Source organism: Branchiostoma belcheri, unplaced genomic scaffold (genome assembly GCF_001625305.1).
Source record: "Branchiostoma belcheri isolate BF01 breed outbred unplaced genomic scaffold, Haploidv18h27 scaffold25, whole genome shotgun sequence".
Taxonomy (NCBI): domain Eukaryota; kingdom Metazoa; phylum Chordata; class Leptocardii; order Amphioxiformes; family Branchiostomatidae; genus Branchiostoma; species Branchiostoma belcheri.
Window position 1 is genome coordinate 370525 of NW_017803854.1, and position 14213 is coordinate 384737.

The 14213-nt window shown below is 41.2% G+C and overlaps 1 protein-coding gene across 1 annotated transcript in view; it reads right to left on the minus strand.

Annotated features, from left to right (window-relative positions):
• LOC109471481 (LIM/homeobox protein Lhx5-like) overlaps positions 1-14213 on the minus strand; it is a 118882-nt gene that overhangs the window by 76935 nt on the left and 27734 nt on the right. The window contains 2 exon segments of the mRNA XM_019770812.1: position 1; positions 4-48. The exon segment at position 1 is cut by the window's left edge and continues 409 nt beyond it. Of these exon segments, the coding sequence (XP_019626371.1) occupies position 1; positions 4-48 (46 nt within the window).

The window sequence follows — 14213 nt, forward strand, 5'->3', positions numbered from 1 at the left end:
CGGGGCCCGTGAGTCCCAGCTCCGCCTCGACGTCGCTACTCCTGTCTGCTGTAGAAAATGTAAAAAAGAACAGAAAAATCGTTAAGAGTCTTACACAAGATTTCCAGGACAAAAAAAGTACACTCTTTTAGCCAGCTACTCCTGTCTGCTGTAGAAAGTGTAAAAAAAACAGAAAAGAAAAATCGTTAATGTCTTGAACAAGCTTTCCTTACTAAGTTCCCATAGCAAAATGCACAACCTTTCAACCAGCCGCCTCGACGTCGCTGCTCCTGTCTGCTGTAAAAAATAATGTGAATAGAAAATCGTCAATGTTTTGCACAAGTTTTCCTTCCTACCTTTCCGTAGCAAAAAAGCACAATCTTTCAATCAGCTATTCCTGTCTATTGAAAAAAGACAATTAAGTTGTAACCGCACCACAAAACTGTCGTTTAAAATTTTGCAATATAGTTACCTCAACTACGATGTTGTCAGTTATATTAGCAAACCCGTAATTTTGAGAACATCATCATCAACGACCACCAGCGAGCAGCATATAAACTTGACCTTAGATGGCTCTATCCCTCAGTGCCATGCTACGCGGAAGATCCCATGACTTGGGAGGAAACAGACTTAGCGATCCACTTCCAGTCCCAATTTCTTAGTCCAGTGACTCTGATAAGACTATAAGGAGATATTTATAAGTCGAACCTGGCGTTCGGGTTCGGCGAGACCTGACTTTTGAAGAGCAGAGCCTTGACCCACGGGATCATAACTACAGATCAAAAACGATTTATAATGATACGACGAAGATTCAACCGGATATTTGGACTGTTTCAGTGTTTATCACAAAACCATACGAGAAAAAAAATCTTTCTACAAAGATATGAACATATTCATCTATTTGAAGGTGTTATTGGCAGTAGAATTTGATTCAAATTCAACTCAAATTCGACTTGATTCGTACAGAAAGGTATGCGTGGCCTTCATCTGGCCAGACTGGTACCCGAACTTCAGCCAACCTTTACAGAACTGGTTGGTGTTCGGGGGAAGGTTCTGAATGTGTGGCCGGTGTTGAGCCAAATCCTTGAGCTGCCACATACGTGAGAGTTCAGGTGTTTAGGGCTAGGGTTAGGATTAGGGTTAGGGTTGGTATTAGAGTTAGGGTTAGGGTTGAGATCATGTTTAGGGCTTGGGTTAGACTTACGATTTGGGGTTAGGTAAGGTTTAGCCTCTCACATCACGACTAGACTAAATCCCTCCCACCCCTTGTCTCACGTACTATCTGGGAAACCCCCAAGTAGTGTCGGAGTCATGTATTTGGCAGGATCACGTATTTGGCTCGCCACCGGGTCCCTGGTTCCTGATGCACGTGTTGAATAACATGGGGCAAAAATCGATGTCTGACAGATGTACTGCGGCGATAATTAAATTCCTTCTTGCCTGATCCAATAAGATGAACAAGAGAGGCATTAATGCGACCGTGTGAGCTAAGTGACGGCGTTTGGCGTTAATCTCTCTGCCTCTCTGCGTGTTTGTGCGTGTGTGTGTGTTTGTGTGTGTGTATGAGTGTGTATGTCTGCTTGTGTGTGTGTGTGTGTGAATGTGTTTATGTGCGTTTGTGTGTGTGTGTGTGTGTGTGCGCGCGTGTGTGTGTGCTTGTGTCTGTATGTATGTATGTATGTATGTGTGTGTGTGTGTGTGTGTGTGTGTGTGTGTCTGTATGTATGTGTGTGTGTGTGTGTGTGCGTGTCTTTGTGTATGTAAGTTACATGTATGTGTGCCTTCGATCTGTTCTGTCTCTATGTTGCAAGGTACACTGGGGCGTTTACACTCACGTGACTATTACGTGTCACTGTCACGACTATGACGTAAGAGTTTTCCGCCATGTTGGATGGTTACACCTGGAACACGTCGGATTAATTTCGATTCACAGTGACGTAAAGACATTATTTATTTATTCATTCAATGTTTATTCGTATTTCATTTTTACCCAGGATTGCCGAGCTCAGTGATTGACACTGGGGTCCTGCTTCATAAATCAAGGAAACAAGCAAACATTCAACATGGCGATTGTGACGTCACAGCCTTTACCTTTCCTTGTATTCCCTTCCCAATGAACCTTAACGTACACTCTCAGTCTAGAATACGTTTGTTTCCTAAGTTTTCAATGACATTCGAATAAAGGTTTTAAACGCCATTAGTTACAAGAACATTCCCTGCAATATTTATCGAAGTTCCCCGATTCCTACTGAATAGTAGTACCGTATATCTATTAATGCGCATTTGATCTTAAGTATGTTATCTTATGGTCATGCCTCTTATAGGTACAAGTTACGGACTACTAAACAAACTAACAACCACATAAATGCATCAATCGGTTATTGAGTAATAAATACTGAAATATTTCCTTATCATATTTTGAGATGGCCGACATAGAGCACCCTATCATATTACCATGATAATGTACAAAAATATGTCTTTTTTTCAATTATCTCTCATGGTTGATGCCGGCTTTAGCAGGCGCCTTGCTCCGCCGTCGGCAACTCGAAAGGTCACCGCCGGTTTCCTGGCGGAAAATTATTCCTGCCCGGCGCTTTTGACGGTAGAGCGGGGATGAGAAAGCCTGCCTTGAAGACAGTAGAAGAGACATCCGTCAGGGCTTAAAGATGGCGAGACGGGGCTTCCCCGTGATCCATGTCTCCTGCGGCAGTGCGCGACAGGTTTACTGTCCAGGACATTTGCGGAGATTTCGGCCCCTACAGCCCTACTGTGGGCCGCGACTAAATAAGCTAATAAGCGCCATATTTCGGCTGGAGCGAGGATTACGGGGAAGAGCGGTCCTTTTCTGCGCGGATGAATCGGGAGGGGTTGAGGGGGAGTTTGTCCGGCGCCGCCGCGACTGCACGGAACACCGGCCGAGCACGGGACGTAAAAACGTCAAGACTTCATTCATTCATCCGGAAGACTGCAGCCGCTTTTACACGGATTTTCTGGATCAGGAACGGAGAGATTTGGAAACAAGTTGTCTCTGCTTTTCAGTTCGTCACGGTAGGATGAAGTGACACATTGGACTTTCCTTGACCAACACACTCTATGATGTCATAAACCTACATCCACTATCTCTCCATGTATGCTAATAAAATACAAAAAATGACCACAAATTATGGAAAATAAACTATGAAATTGAAATGAAAAACTATGAAATAGAAATGAAAAATCGTGTTATAGTATTCAGAAAACGTTCACCACACTACATCTGCTTGGAAAGACTATCTTTTCATGGTGCTATAGTTTCTATATTGTCCCGACTAAGTTCTCTAACTCACTTCAGTTAGCACAGTACACGGTTTCACAGTCGACAGTCCTTTTGGCTACTCCTTGTCTCGTAAACAGAACATTCGAAAAAAGTTACTACCTTCACATATCTGCTTGACTGAAGGATGATGCTGCAGTTTTAGCCCCTCTGCCAAGTGAGCTAAAACTGCATTGAGATCACTTTTATCATTTCTTTATCTTCCCACCATGGTTGTAATTTCTATTGTCTCGGTGCTGAAGTTGTCTAGTTCCAGTTAGCAAGCTTCCACAGTCCTCAGCCCCCGTTCCGTGCAGGATTCCACCCCGAGTCCCGCCCGGCAGCGTCACACGCATTCATCACGCCCCGAGACGTGACGACAACTTCCGAACCGGTTGGTCACACGTCTCTCCCGAACACCAGAACGCTCCGCGGATATCATACATCACACCCCGACAGGCTGGCGAACTCCGCGGAGCTCGAGCGTCAATGCCACGCCATACCCGTACCGTGGATGGATTGGTAGTAGGAAAGGAAAGGAAAGGTCTCCCATGCTCTTATGCAGAGCGTAGGGTGGTGCCCATGTCCATTTCTTTAGCCCTTAGGCGACACACAGTTGTGCAATGCACTACAGCAGGGGGCTGGTACGCTGGTAGTGTGTGTGTTTTACCTTCCCACACCCTTTCTCATAGATGCTGAGTGCGAAGCAGAGAAAGAAGTGTGTACCATTTTTAAAGTCTTTGGTATGACCCGGCCGGGGTTTGAACTCATGACCTCCCAGTTACAAAGCGAGCAGTCTACCAATTGAGCTATTGCACCGGTTGGTAGTAGAACGTTACTCAAATTTAACTCAAATTTGATTCGTATAGAAAGGTAGGCGTGGCCTGAATCTGGCCAGACTGCTCCCGAACTTGAGCCAACCTTGGTTGGTTGGTGTTCGGGGGAAGGTTTGAATGTGTGGCCGGTGTTGAGCCATTGACAGAACGACTGGATACCACCGTGTTCAGATCAAAGGTTTCTTTCCGAGAAAATGTAAGACACCAACTCATCTTGTTACACAACCGGGACCAAGCCTGGATTCAAACGTTTGAGGCCGTGTAGTACTACTAGATTCTGGAGGCAAAAGTTGACAAAGAAATTTACGTCCCAAGAGATTCAACCCTCCCTATAAAAATTGGACGCTTTATCTTAAACCTGACGCTGCTGTCACTCAATGTGCCACTCAAGTTCCCCAGTTTGCTGAGTCACAAAACGAGACACCGACTTTTTTTCTCTCCTCTAGATTTAAAACCTGCTTCAAAGCGACACCCTTGACAAAACTCAATAGTCTCCATCGCCGCTCCAGACTCGTCAATTCTCGGAACGACACCGAGCCGGCCATTCAGGGATCACCCTCCCGTCTGTCATCCCTGCCGAGTGGCTGTGTTGTCGGCAATCCCGGCGCTACATCCTCACAACGCCCGTCTTTACGGCCTCTCCGCGCCGGCTTTGATTTCGCCACGGCGACGAAAATTGGAGCGTTTTGGCGCGCACAATAACCCGGGAATGGAGGGCCATTCAGTACCGTGGACGTGACGGTTGGAGTTGCGAGACGCGCCCTGAAATTACAAGCCGCAGCGGGAGGATCACAGGGCCTGGCGGCTTTGATGGGCGATTTTTCAAAGCGTCGGCAGAGAGAGGGGAAGGGTCCTTGTGCTGATGTAGGGGTAGGGTGTCGGGAAGGGCCGCGGAGAGGTCCTCGGCGTAATTAAGAGTGCCTTGTGAAGCGGCGCGGGGGAAAACTTGTCGCTTCCTGTTTAGAAGGACTTTCGGGAGTCAAGATCAAAGTTTAGAATCGCTACAGAACATTAAAAACAAGGTTGTTTATACTTGATACTGATACTGAAACTTAATTGCATGTTCATTCCCCGGGGGGATAAATGCACGGATGTACAAAGTACAATGTACTAGAGAGTACTACAACAATAGTAGTACTGCAGCAGAACGCCTAGTTTTTGTACTTTCTGTTCAGGCGTGCATAATTTTCGTAAACCTAAACCTAAAACTACTCGGTTGATTTCTCTGATTAGTATGCAACATTATCCTCGGTACCGATTGAACCAGAAATAAAAGAAGGGATAAAATCTACTTATATTGTCGGGTAACTCCTCTGGAATATCATTTAGTCAATTTGACCAACCTCTACTATTTTCCACCAACCTATAGGAGTCTGGTATAAAATAAATAGAGACTACGAAGAACGATTCCGTATCAAACATTGAACATGCACGTTTGTGAATATTATAGTAACAGTAAGATAGTAATTTAGTCTTTTCAAACTGGATAGATTTTTAATAAGCAAACGTTTCGGGTGATGAAGGGTGTCAGATTAGCACCCGAAACGTTTGCTTATTAAAAATCTATCCAGTTTGAAAAGACTAAATTACTATCTTACTGTTACAAACATTAAACAGTGTCCTTCCCATAGCCACGTCCCGAAGCCCGGGCTCTCCAAACCACTTAAACATCTCCTATAATCATAATGACGAGATTATCGCTGTTCAGGTGGGGAGGGGTCATCAGAACTGATCAATACACACAGAAACGGTCGGATTACTGCTGAAACCGACGCTAATCCGAGATGAGGAACATTTCCTTTCCTTATTTTTATTACAACATCCAAAAATACAATACTAGTACATAGTGGTGACGCACTCAAGCAAAATTCTTATATTCACGTCACCACTAGACATAAAATAAAAAGTACATCACATAACATGGGTATCGTCGAGGTAACAAGAGTACAGAGTTAAACTATAAAGTTATTGTAAATGAATAAACGTTTTCTTTCTCGCAAGGATTTGCTACATACCTTGTTCCAGTTACAATACGGGATTTCTCAACAAAATCAAAAGTATTAGTGAAAATGTACAAAAGCGAAATTATAACGAACAGATGAATATTACTTCGTTTTCGCTTCAAAGATATCCCCTGTCAGTATAACTACTAAGCCCTCGTTTTATTTGTTTGGCCTTGGAAGTCCGATTCGCATTGAAGCCAGGAGATGAGAACAAAGATACAGGTATCGGTTAGAAATGTAAGATTCTCCAACCCTCCGAAAAACTAATGCATAAGTCACTTCTATATATAGTCTATTTATGGTTGTATAAAGGGATCCGTGAGTGAAAGAGACCCGTTATTTTTAATCAAAATGTGTGTTTAAAGATGTACATTTGAGGTAGTCAATCTCAATATGTGTAACACAAAGCTTCAGTCAGAAAGGCAGACTGACGAACGACAGTACAATGTTACATAAACACACTTCTCTTCTAAGATTTTCCTTATGCATCGCTACTATATGATTTATAATAATACGGTATATATTATCAACTTGAAGTGCCACGTATTCGCATAAGATCAATGCTTATAACATTATTGTTATAGATTTAGATATATCTAATGAAAAGGCAGCAAAATGCGTGAACCTTCACATAATGACAACTGCATGCACTTGAAACAGGAAAGGTATATTTGAACGTGATTGTCACTCTAGAATATGAGTATACAACACACGATTTAGACCAAACTAATAAAATCTGATTCATAGCAAGGTTTAGAAGAAGACAATGTAGCACACTCAGCTACAGGGAGGCAGAAGATGTGCATGTAGTAAACCATTCCCCGCACATCCCTACATGCACAGGTTTGGAGATAATTTATGACCACGATTACTCATTTTATAGCATGACTGGGTAGTTACCGATACTGTGAGTCAAAATTACGTGGCATCGCGGCAGGCAGCTTTCATCCTATGAAATATTTGATGTGTGAGAATCAAAAAACAAAAATCTACAATCGTAACACTTCAACTAGGATGCTGTGTAGGAACCAAAATTGACTTCTACACAACGCAAATATGCTTCTGTGGCACCTGTACAGCCTTAATTTCAATAAACCAATAAACTTAAGAGTTAAAGGCGGTACAGACAGAACAGGTGTATCTGTGTGTTTGTGTAGTTGTGATAAAACAATCTACAATCGTAACACTTCAACTAGGATGCTGTTGGGCCTTCTACATAACGCAAATATGTTTCTGTAGCACCTGTACAGCCTTAATTTCAACAAACCAATAAACTTTAGAGTTTAAGGGCCGTACTGATAGAACATGTGTATCTGTGTGTTTGTGTAGTTATGATAAAGCAAACACCAAATCTTAACACTTCAACTAGGATGCTATAGCAACCAAAATTGACTTCTACACAACTCAAATATGCTTCTGTGGCATCTGTACAGCCTTAATTTCAATAAACCAATAAACTTAAGAGTTGAAGGGCGGTACAGATAGAACAGGTGTATCTGTGTGCTTGTGTAGTTGAGATAAAACAATCTAGAATCGTAACACTTCAACTAGGATGCTGTGTAGGAACCAAAATTGACTTCTACACAACGCAAAAATGCTTCTGTAGCATCTGTACAGCCTTAATTTCAATAAACCAATAAACTTAAGAGTAGAAGGGCGGTACAGATAGAACAGGTGTATCTGTGTGTTTGTGTAGGTGTGATAAAACAATCTAGAATCGTAACACTTCAACTAGGATGCTGTTGGGCCTTCTACATAACGCAAATATGCTTCTGTGGCATCTGTACAACCTTAATTTCAATAAACCAATAAACTTAAGAGTTGTAGGACGGTACAGATAGAACAGGTGTATCTGTGTGTTTGTGTAGTTGAGATAAAACAATCTAGAATCGTAACACTTCAACTAGGATGCTGTTGGGCCTTCTACATAACGCATATATGCTTCTGTGGCATCTGTACGCCTTAATTTCAATAAACCAATAAACTTAAGAGTTGAAGGGCCGTACTGATAGAACATGTGTATCTGTGTGTTTGTGTAGTTATGATAAAGCAAACACCAAATCTTAACACTTCAACTAGGATGCTATAGCAACCAAAATTGACTATACAACGCAAATATGCTTCTGTGGCACCTGTACGACTTAATTTCAATAAACCAATAAACTTAAGAGTTGAAGGGCAGTTATGACAGAACAGGTGTATCTGTGTGTTTGTGTAGTTACTATAAAACAAACACCACCACGCCACCATCTGTGTGTGAGAGAGGAGGACGAACAGTTGAGAAGGACACGGCACCACTCCGGGCGACACTTCAGTTCCCAACCAATCATCCAGTAAAGAACACCCAGGACTACTTAATGATCTCCTCAGGGCTTCCGACAAATGGCTTTCTTCCTGCTTTGAAGCCGACTCAACGTTTCATCTACATGTATATTAGCGGGGCGACATTGTCCCTTCCTGTAAGGTGTAATAATACTGGTAAGACGAAGGAGAGTTTCAGTTTTCTGTAATTTACGACAAAACGGGAAAATTTGTGGCCTTCAGCCAAGAGAGAGTCAGAATCATCAGAAACAAGCTTTTGGAACTTCCTTTCTGACAATAAAGTCTTAGACTGTCACTACTCTGTCCATTGTATGTATCACTATAAAGATTTATAAAGATATTGAGTGTATTTAGAGTATTTATCAAAAATCGATATAATATACTTAATGGTCATTATCAGTACCTGCCGATTTGTCATGAATACTTGGAAGAATATCTGACTAAAAGCTGGGAACCGTTGATGCCAGTGTTTATGTTTAGAAGGTAAATCGTAAAAGCGAGTCCAAGAAAAACAGAACAACCATCCTTTTCAGTGTTAGCTCCTGATCTTTTGTGTTTCGAGAAGCATGTAGGGAGGTTAGAATGTTACAAATATCTAGGTTAGAATGTTATAAATATCTCAACTAAACATACATGCATTATATTATATAACGACAAGTGTTTGATATCACTGGACACAAAAACATCGAATGAGGCAAGTATTCGCGTGGCATGTTTACCATCGGGGAGGTATTTCAAACAAATATTGTGCCGAATTCCACAGATTTTACCCGCCAACATTTCTGCGTGTTTAATTTCGTCCCAATTTTGTAAACCCCGCCAGGAATGCGCAGCTGATTTTGTTGTAAATGTGAATTTCCACGGCGGAGGTGGTAGATGGTGGTGAAGCGTGCATTTACTAAATACTAGCCCTTTCCTGGGTAGGACTACGCCCGTGTTTCAGACGCCGGGGATAGCAGAAAGGGAAGCGGACATACGTGGAAACAACACCAGCCAATTTGACTCACCCACACACATATATCCAACAGTTCTTAATTCCCTTCAATGCCTACGCTTTCTTCTGTGGTTTAGGTGTTATGAAATGATATCATGAACATCATTACATCAAGGAAACCTGCACGTAGATCAAATGCTTACAAATTTCGTTTCCCGCAGCAGAGGCATTTTCTGTCAATGAAATCCAATTTCTCGTACTCAAAAGAGGAAGCATCTCCCCCGCCCCATACTGCTGTATCAGTGATGTATCTGTGGGTAATGTGTGCATTGTGATGCAGGTGAGGACCGGCGTGGTTTTGATGAGGTAGTTTGAGTGAGCGGACACGGTGGTGGGTGGCGAGGGAGGCTGTCTCACACACATGCCGGGCTGCACGCGCGCAGAAACAATTCTACCTCGCAAGGAAACCATAGAGACAATCGGGAAACAATTTGGGCGAACTAGAATTAGGAAATATAGAAGAGTATATCATAGAACGCCTGGCTGTGTTTGGATTAGAATAAAGGAATACTAGTAGTTTACGGATCGTTTCCTTATATACTTCGAGTCTCTAACAATCACGTCTGTAGCGAGATTATAGTTTAAAACACAGGATCAATTCTTAAAACATTTGCTTTCATAGGAATGTTGACTATTCTGATATTTACAAAAGTTAAAGCCCCTAAAGGAAAGGAAATAAAACATGCATGTGTGTGTTTTTCAGGTAAAATAGGACAAACTATCTGTACATCTTGTAGCTATCTTGACCACAGAATAACACCATTGTTAGAACAATTGAGAGAGATATTTTAACACATTGCTTGCAGTCGTTGATTTTGGAAGTTGAAGTGGAGCTGATTTTTTGTTGTTTCCTAGCTTCGGTAATGCAGTCACCTTATAACTACGGAATAATACTAGAGAACAATTGAGACATTCTGAGCCTAACACATTGTTTGATTTTGGAAGTAGAAATGTCTTCAAGTGAAGCTGATCTTTTTTTTGTTCCCGTTCGGTAATGTTTGCCAGCGCAGAAACATCGTCCCACATTATCGGGCTATCACGGCGCTTCAGGTGGGGTGTTGTTATCTATTTATTACCTACACTAAAGCAGCGCGTCAGGAGCTAAATCCTGACGGACGCGCTCTGGACGGGGCGAATGTACAATACGACAGGTACATACATCAATATAACATCCACACACACACACACGGGGGGAGAGAGAATGGGCCTTTCCGCCGCTGAAAAATAACGAATATTTGCGGGCCCGGGGGAGCCGGCGGCCGGGCTGCCGTTACGCCGAGGTGCAATTTATTATCGATGACCCGAGCGTAATGTGCGCTCTCGGGCGGCCACGGGGAGGGATGTTTGCAAATAAATTAGACACATATAACAGGAAAACAACAACGGATATCTGTGTAGAAATGGATCCTTAGCTGTTACCACATTCGTCGTAAGATTTTGATGCCGTAAAATTTTCCAGCAGCTTGTAACAGAACTAAAAACTGACAAGGTTCTAAAACAGCCTTTTATAGTCTCTGTAACAAGACAATATAATAACTTTCTTGCACAATAGTTGTACAGCGTACATGTACAATGTATGGCATCTACTAGTACATATTATCTACATGTTCATAAGAAGGTGGGTGGCTATTATGGGGTAGGTATGAGCACTGGAGGAGTTTCTAATATCTATACAGTCTATAATATATATAGCATACATAGGTTGTCACAAGACACCTGAATTTTGCAGGACACATTCACAACTATCAAAAGGATGCCCTAGTTTGCGATCGTACTGTCATATAGATGCACAAATCCCACAATGAAGAATTTACCAAAAGTGTTCAATCATTTTGAATTGCTTGAAACGCACGGTGGAACTGAGCAATAAAACAATAAGTCATCAACAAAAGTGTGTCATTCCACGACCGACACGTTCTTAATTCGACCTACTTATTCCTGAAACGTTTCCTTCAACGCTTCTTAAACGATCAGGTAAAGGACAACCGGGATGTAAAGAATTGTGATTTAAGTACACATAAAGGAACGTGTAATTCAGTAGGGAGACTGTGAAACGCTTCTTGTTGTTTTTACGTATACAATAAACTATTCAGATACATACACATATAGGTTAATGACGAAGAGTGTTGAACAATACACTACCCGTATCTAAAATACCTGCCCTAAGTAGATTGTCTTCTTAGAACTGTTAGAACGTAACTGTTACATCTTGTAAATGTTAATACTGTTGGATAAATGTTAACAATAAAAATTATGTATGTATACGTTGCCATACGTTGCTCCTGCTGCAATTGTCGTGCAATAAAGTTCTTCTTCTTCTTCTATTCAAGAAAACGAGGCAGCTATCCCTCCCGTTACATCTTAGAGCTTTTAATACTGTTAGATGAATGTTAGCAATAACAACTATATATGTTTCCATACGTTGTACCTGATACAATTGTAAGAAATAAAGTCTTCTCTTCTTCTTCTTAAGAAAACGAGGCAGTTATTCCTCCCGTCTTGGTTAATAGAATAGCTACATCTTTTTAATACTGTAAGAGAAATGTTAGCAATAGCAACTATGTATATATATGTTTCCATACGTTGTACCTGCTACAATTGTCGTGCAATAAAGTTCTTCTTCTTCTATTTAAGAAAACGAGGCAGTTATTCCTCCCGTCTTGGTTAATAGAATAGATGCATCTCTTTTAATACTGTAAAATGATAGCAATAACAACTATGTATGCACGTTGTACCTGCTACGATTGTCGTACAATAAATTCTTTCTTGTTCTATATATATATATAAATATATATATATATAAAATACGAGGCCGTTATTCCCCTAGTCTTGGTTAATAGAAAAGTAGCTACTTGTCGGTGCCGTATATTTTTCTCCTGTGTCGGGCGGTGTTCCATGGAGTGATTAACACACAATCAATAAAACAAAGGAAATTTATTTTCCAACATAAGGAAGACGACATCGTTTGACGTCAGCGGTGGAAGACTTACCGTGCCATCAATTCCCGAACGCGGGGAGATACATCTTGTGAGATTTAGAGGGAAGCGGCGGTGAAATGTTGCCTAATTCTGACGCTAAGACGTACAAATGTTGATCGTTACCAGAAACAGGGAAGACGTACGTCGGCAATTAATTAGTCATACTCTGTTGAAGGTGATGAAGCTTTACAGAGTAACGGAGAGGATACTTCATAACTCTTCTTAAAATCAATTCAGAGCCACAAATCTAAACCCAAACTGCGGACACCCCGCTGTTATTTCCGTCTCTGTAGCGAAGTCGGAACTGTTAGTAATTTCCCTAGAAACGCGAGGCGGGAATTTTCCCATCCTGACGACTATAAATTCAGGCTGGTGGAACTTTAAATGGACAAGTCGTTAGTCCTCGCTTGTCAGACAAGAAATCTGATTTGACGTTTTATTCATTCTTCAATAATCTCGTCTTTTAGTAAGGATGATGTTGGTGTAAGTTGGTACAGGTAAGCTCGAATGTCTCCTGATTCTAACATCTTCAAATTCTGAGTACCATAGGCCTCCCTTTATACTGTTTATGTTTGTAACGTTAACGCCGTATTTTTTTCTTGGGCCTTAAATAATGATGTTAAATAAGACTTAATAATGTTGTCTTTCGACGCTTTTCGCGCTGTCTACGCTATTTTGAGATCATGACAAAAGGTACAAAGGTGATGCCAAAGACAAAGACCCGTGTGTAGGTGGGAAGCCAAGAAAACAGTCATCGGATTCACAAAACCGGTTTGTACTCGTGCTTGTCAACAAATTCTCTGCGATGGGATTTGTTATACAAATATCTACGACGAAATAATTTTGCTTTCATAAGTTCATAAATGCTGCCAGTTCTGGTTCGTATCTGGTTAGAACCAACTAGAGCTACCTAGTATCTATTATTCGTAAGATAGAGGAATGCCAGGGGCAATCGTGATATATTTTTAAACGACGGTGTGAAAGAAATTGTTAAAAAGCCCCACGAGTTCACCATTATTTGCACAAAAATAGATCGCTGTGCATTTCCGTATATTCGTTATTATCACGTAAACGTCAGCCGCTAATGTTTCAGGGAGAACATTTGTGTCGGAAACGGCTTAATACTGACTACTCCGGGAGACGGGTGGAGTTATGGCCAGGGCTCGCAATACTGGCTGCATGTGCACCTTAGTGCACCCAAATTTGGAGCTGTGCACCCAATTTTTTTTCTGTGGGTGCACCAGTGCACCCAAATATTTTTTTAGTTTTTCGTATGTAAAGAATAAAAAAAGATGTTAAATATATTAGTATACAGCGTATAATGAAATTATTGCTGTAGTACTTTTCTTTAGAAATGAAACATATTAGTTTTTGCTGACATTATACTTATTTGGGCTCGCAATACTGGGTGCATGTGCACCTTAGTGCACCCAAATTTGGAGTTGTGCAGCCAATATTTTTCACCCAAATATTTTCTTAGTTTTTCGTATGTAAAGAATAAAAAAAAAGATGTTAAATATATTAGTATACAGCGTATAATGAAATTATTGCTGTAGTACTGTTCTTTAGAAATGAAACATATTAGTCTTTGCTGACATTATACTTATTTCATTTTATATGGTGCACCCAAACCATTTTTGTGCACCCAATTGTTTTAGGTTGGGTGCACCACTTAATGCACCTATTTCCAAAAATGAATTTCGAGCCTGCAGTTATGGCATTTTACAGGAGCCTGTCTAAACCCCAGGACGGCTTGACGCGCTGCCAATTGGCGTAAAAATAGTTCAACATTTAATACTGTAAAATCAG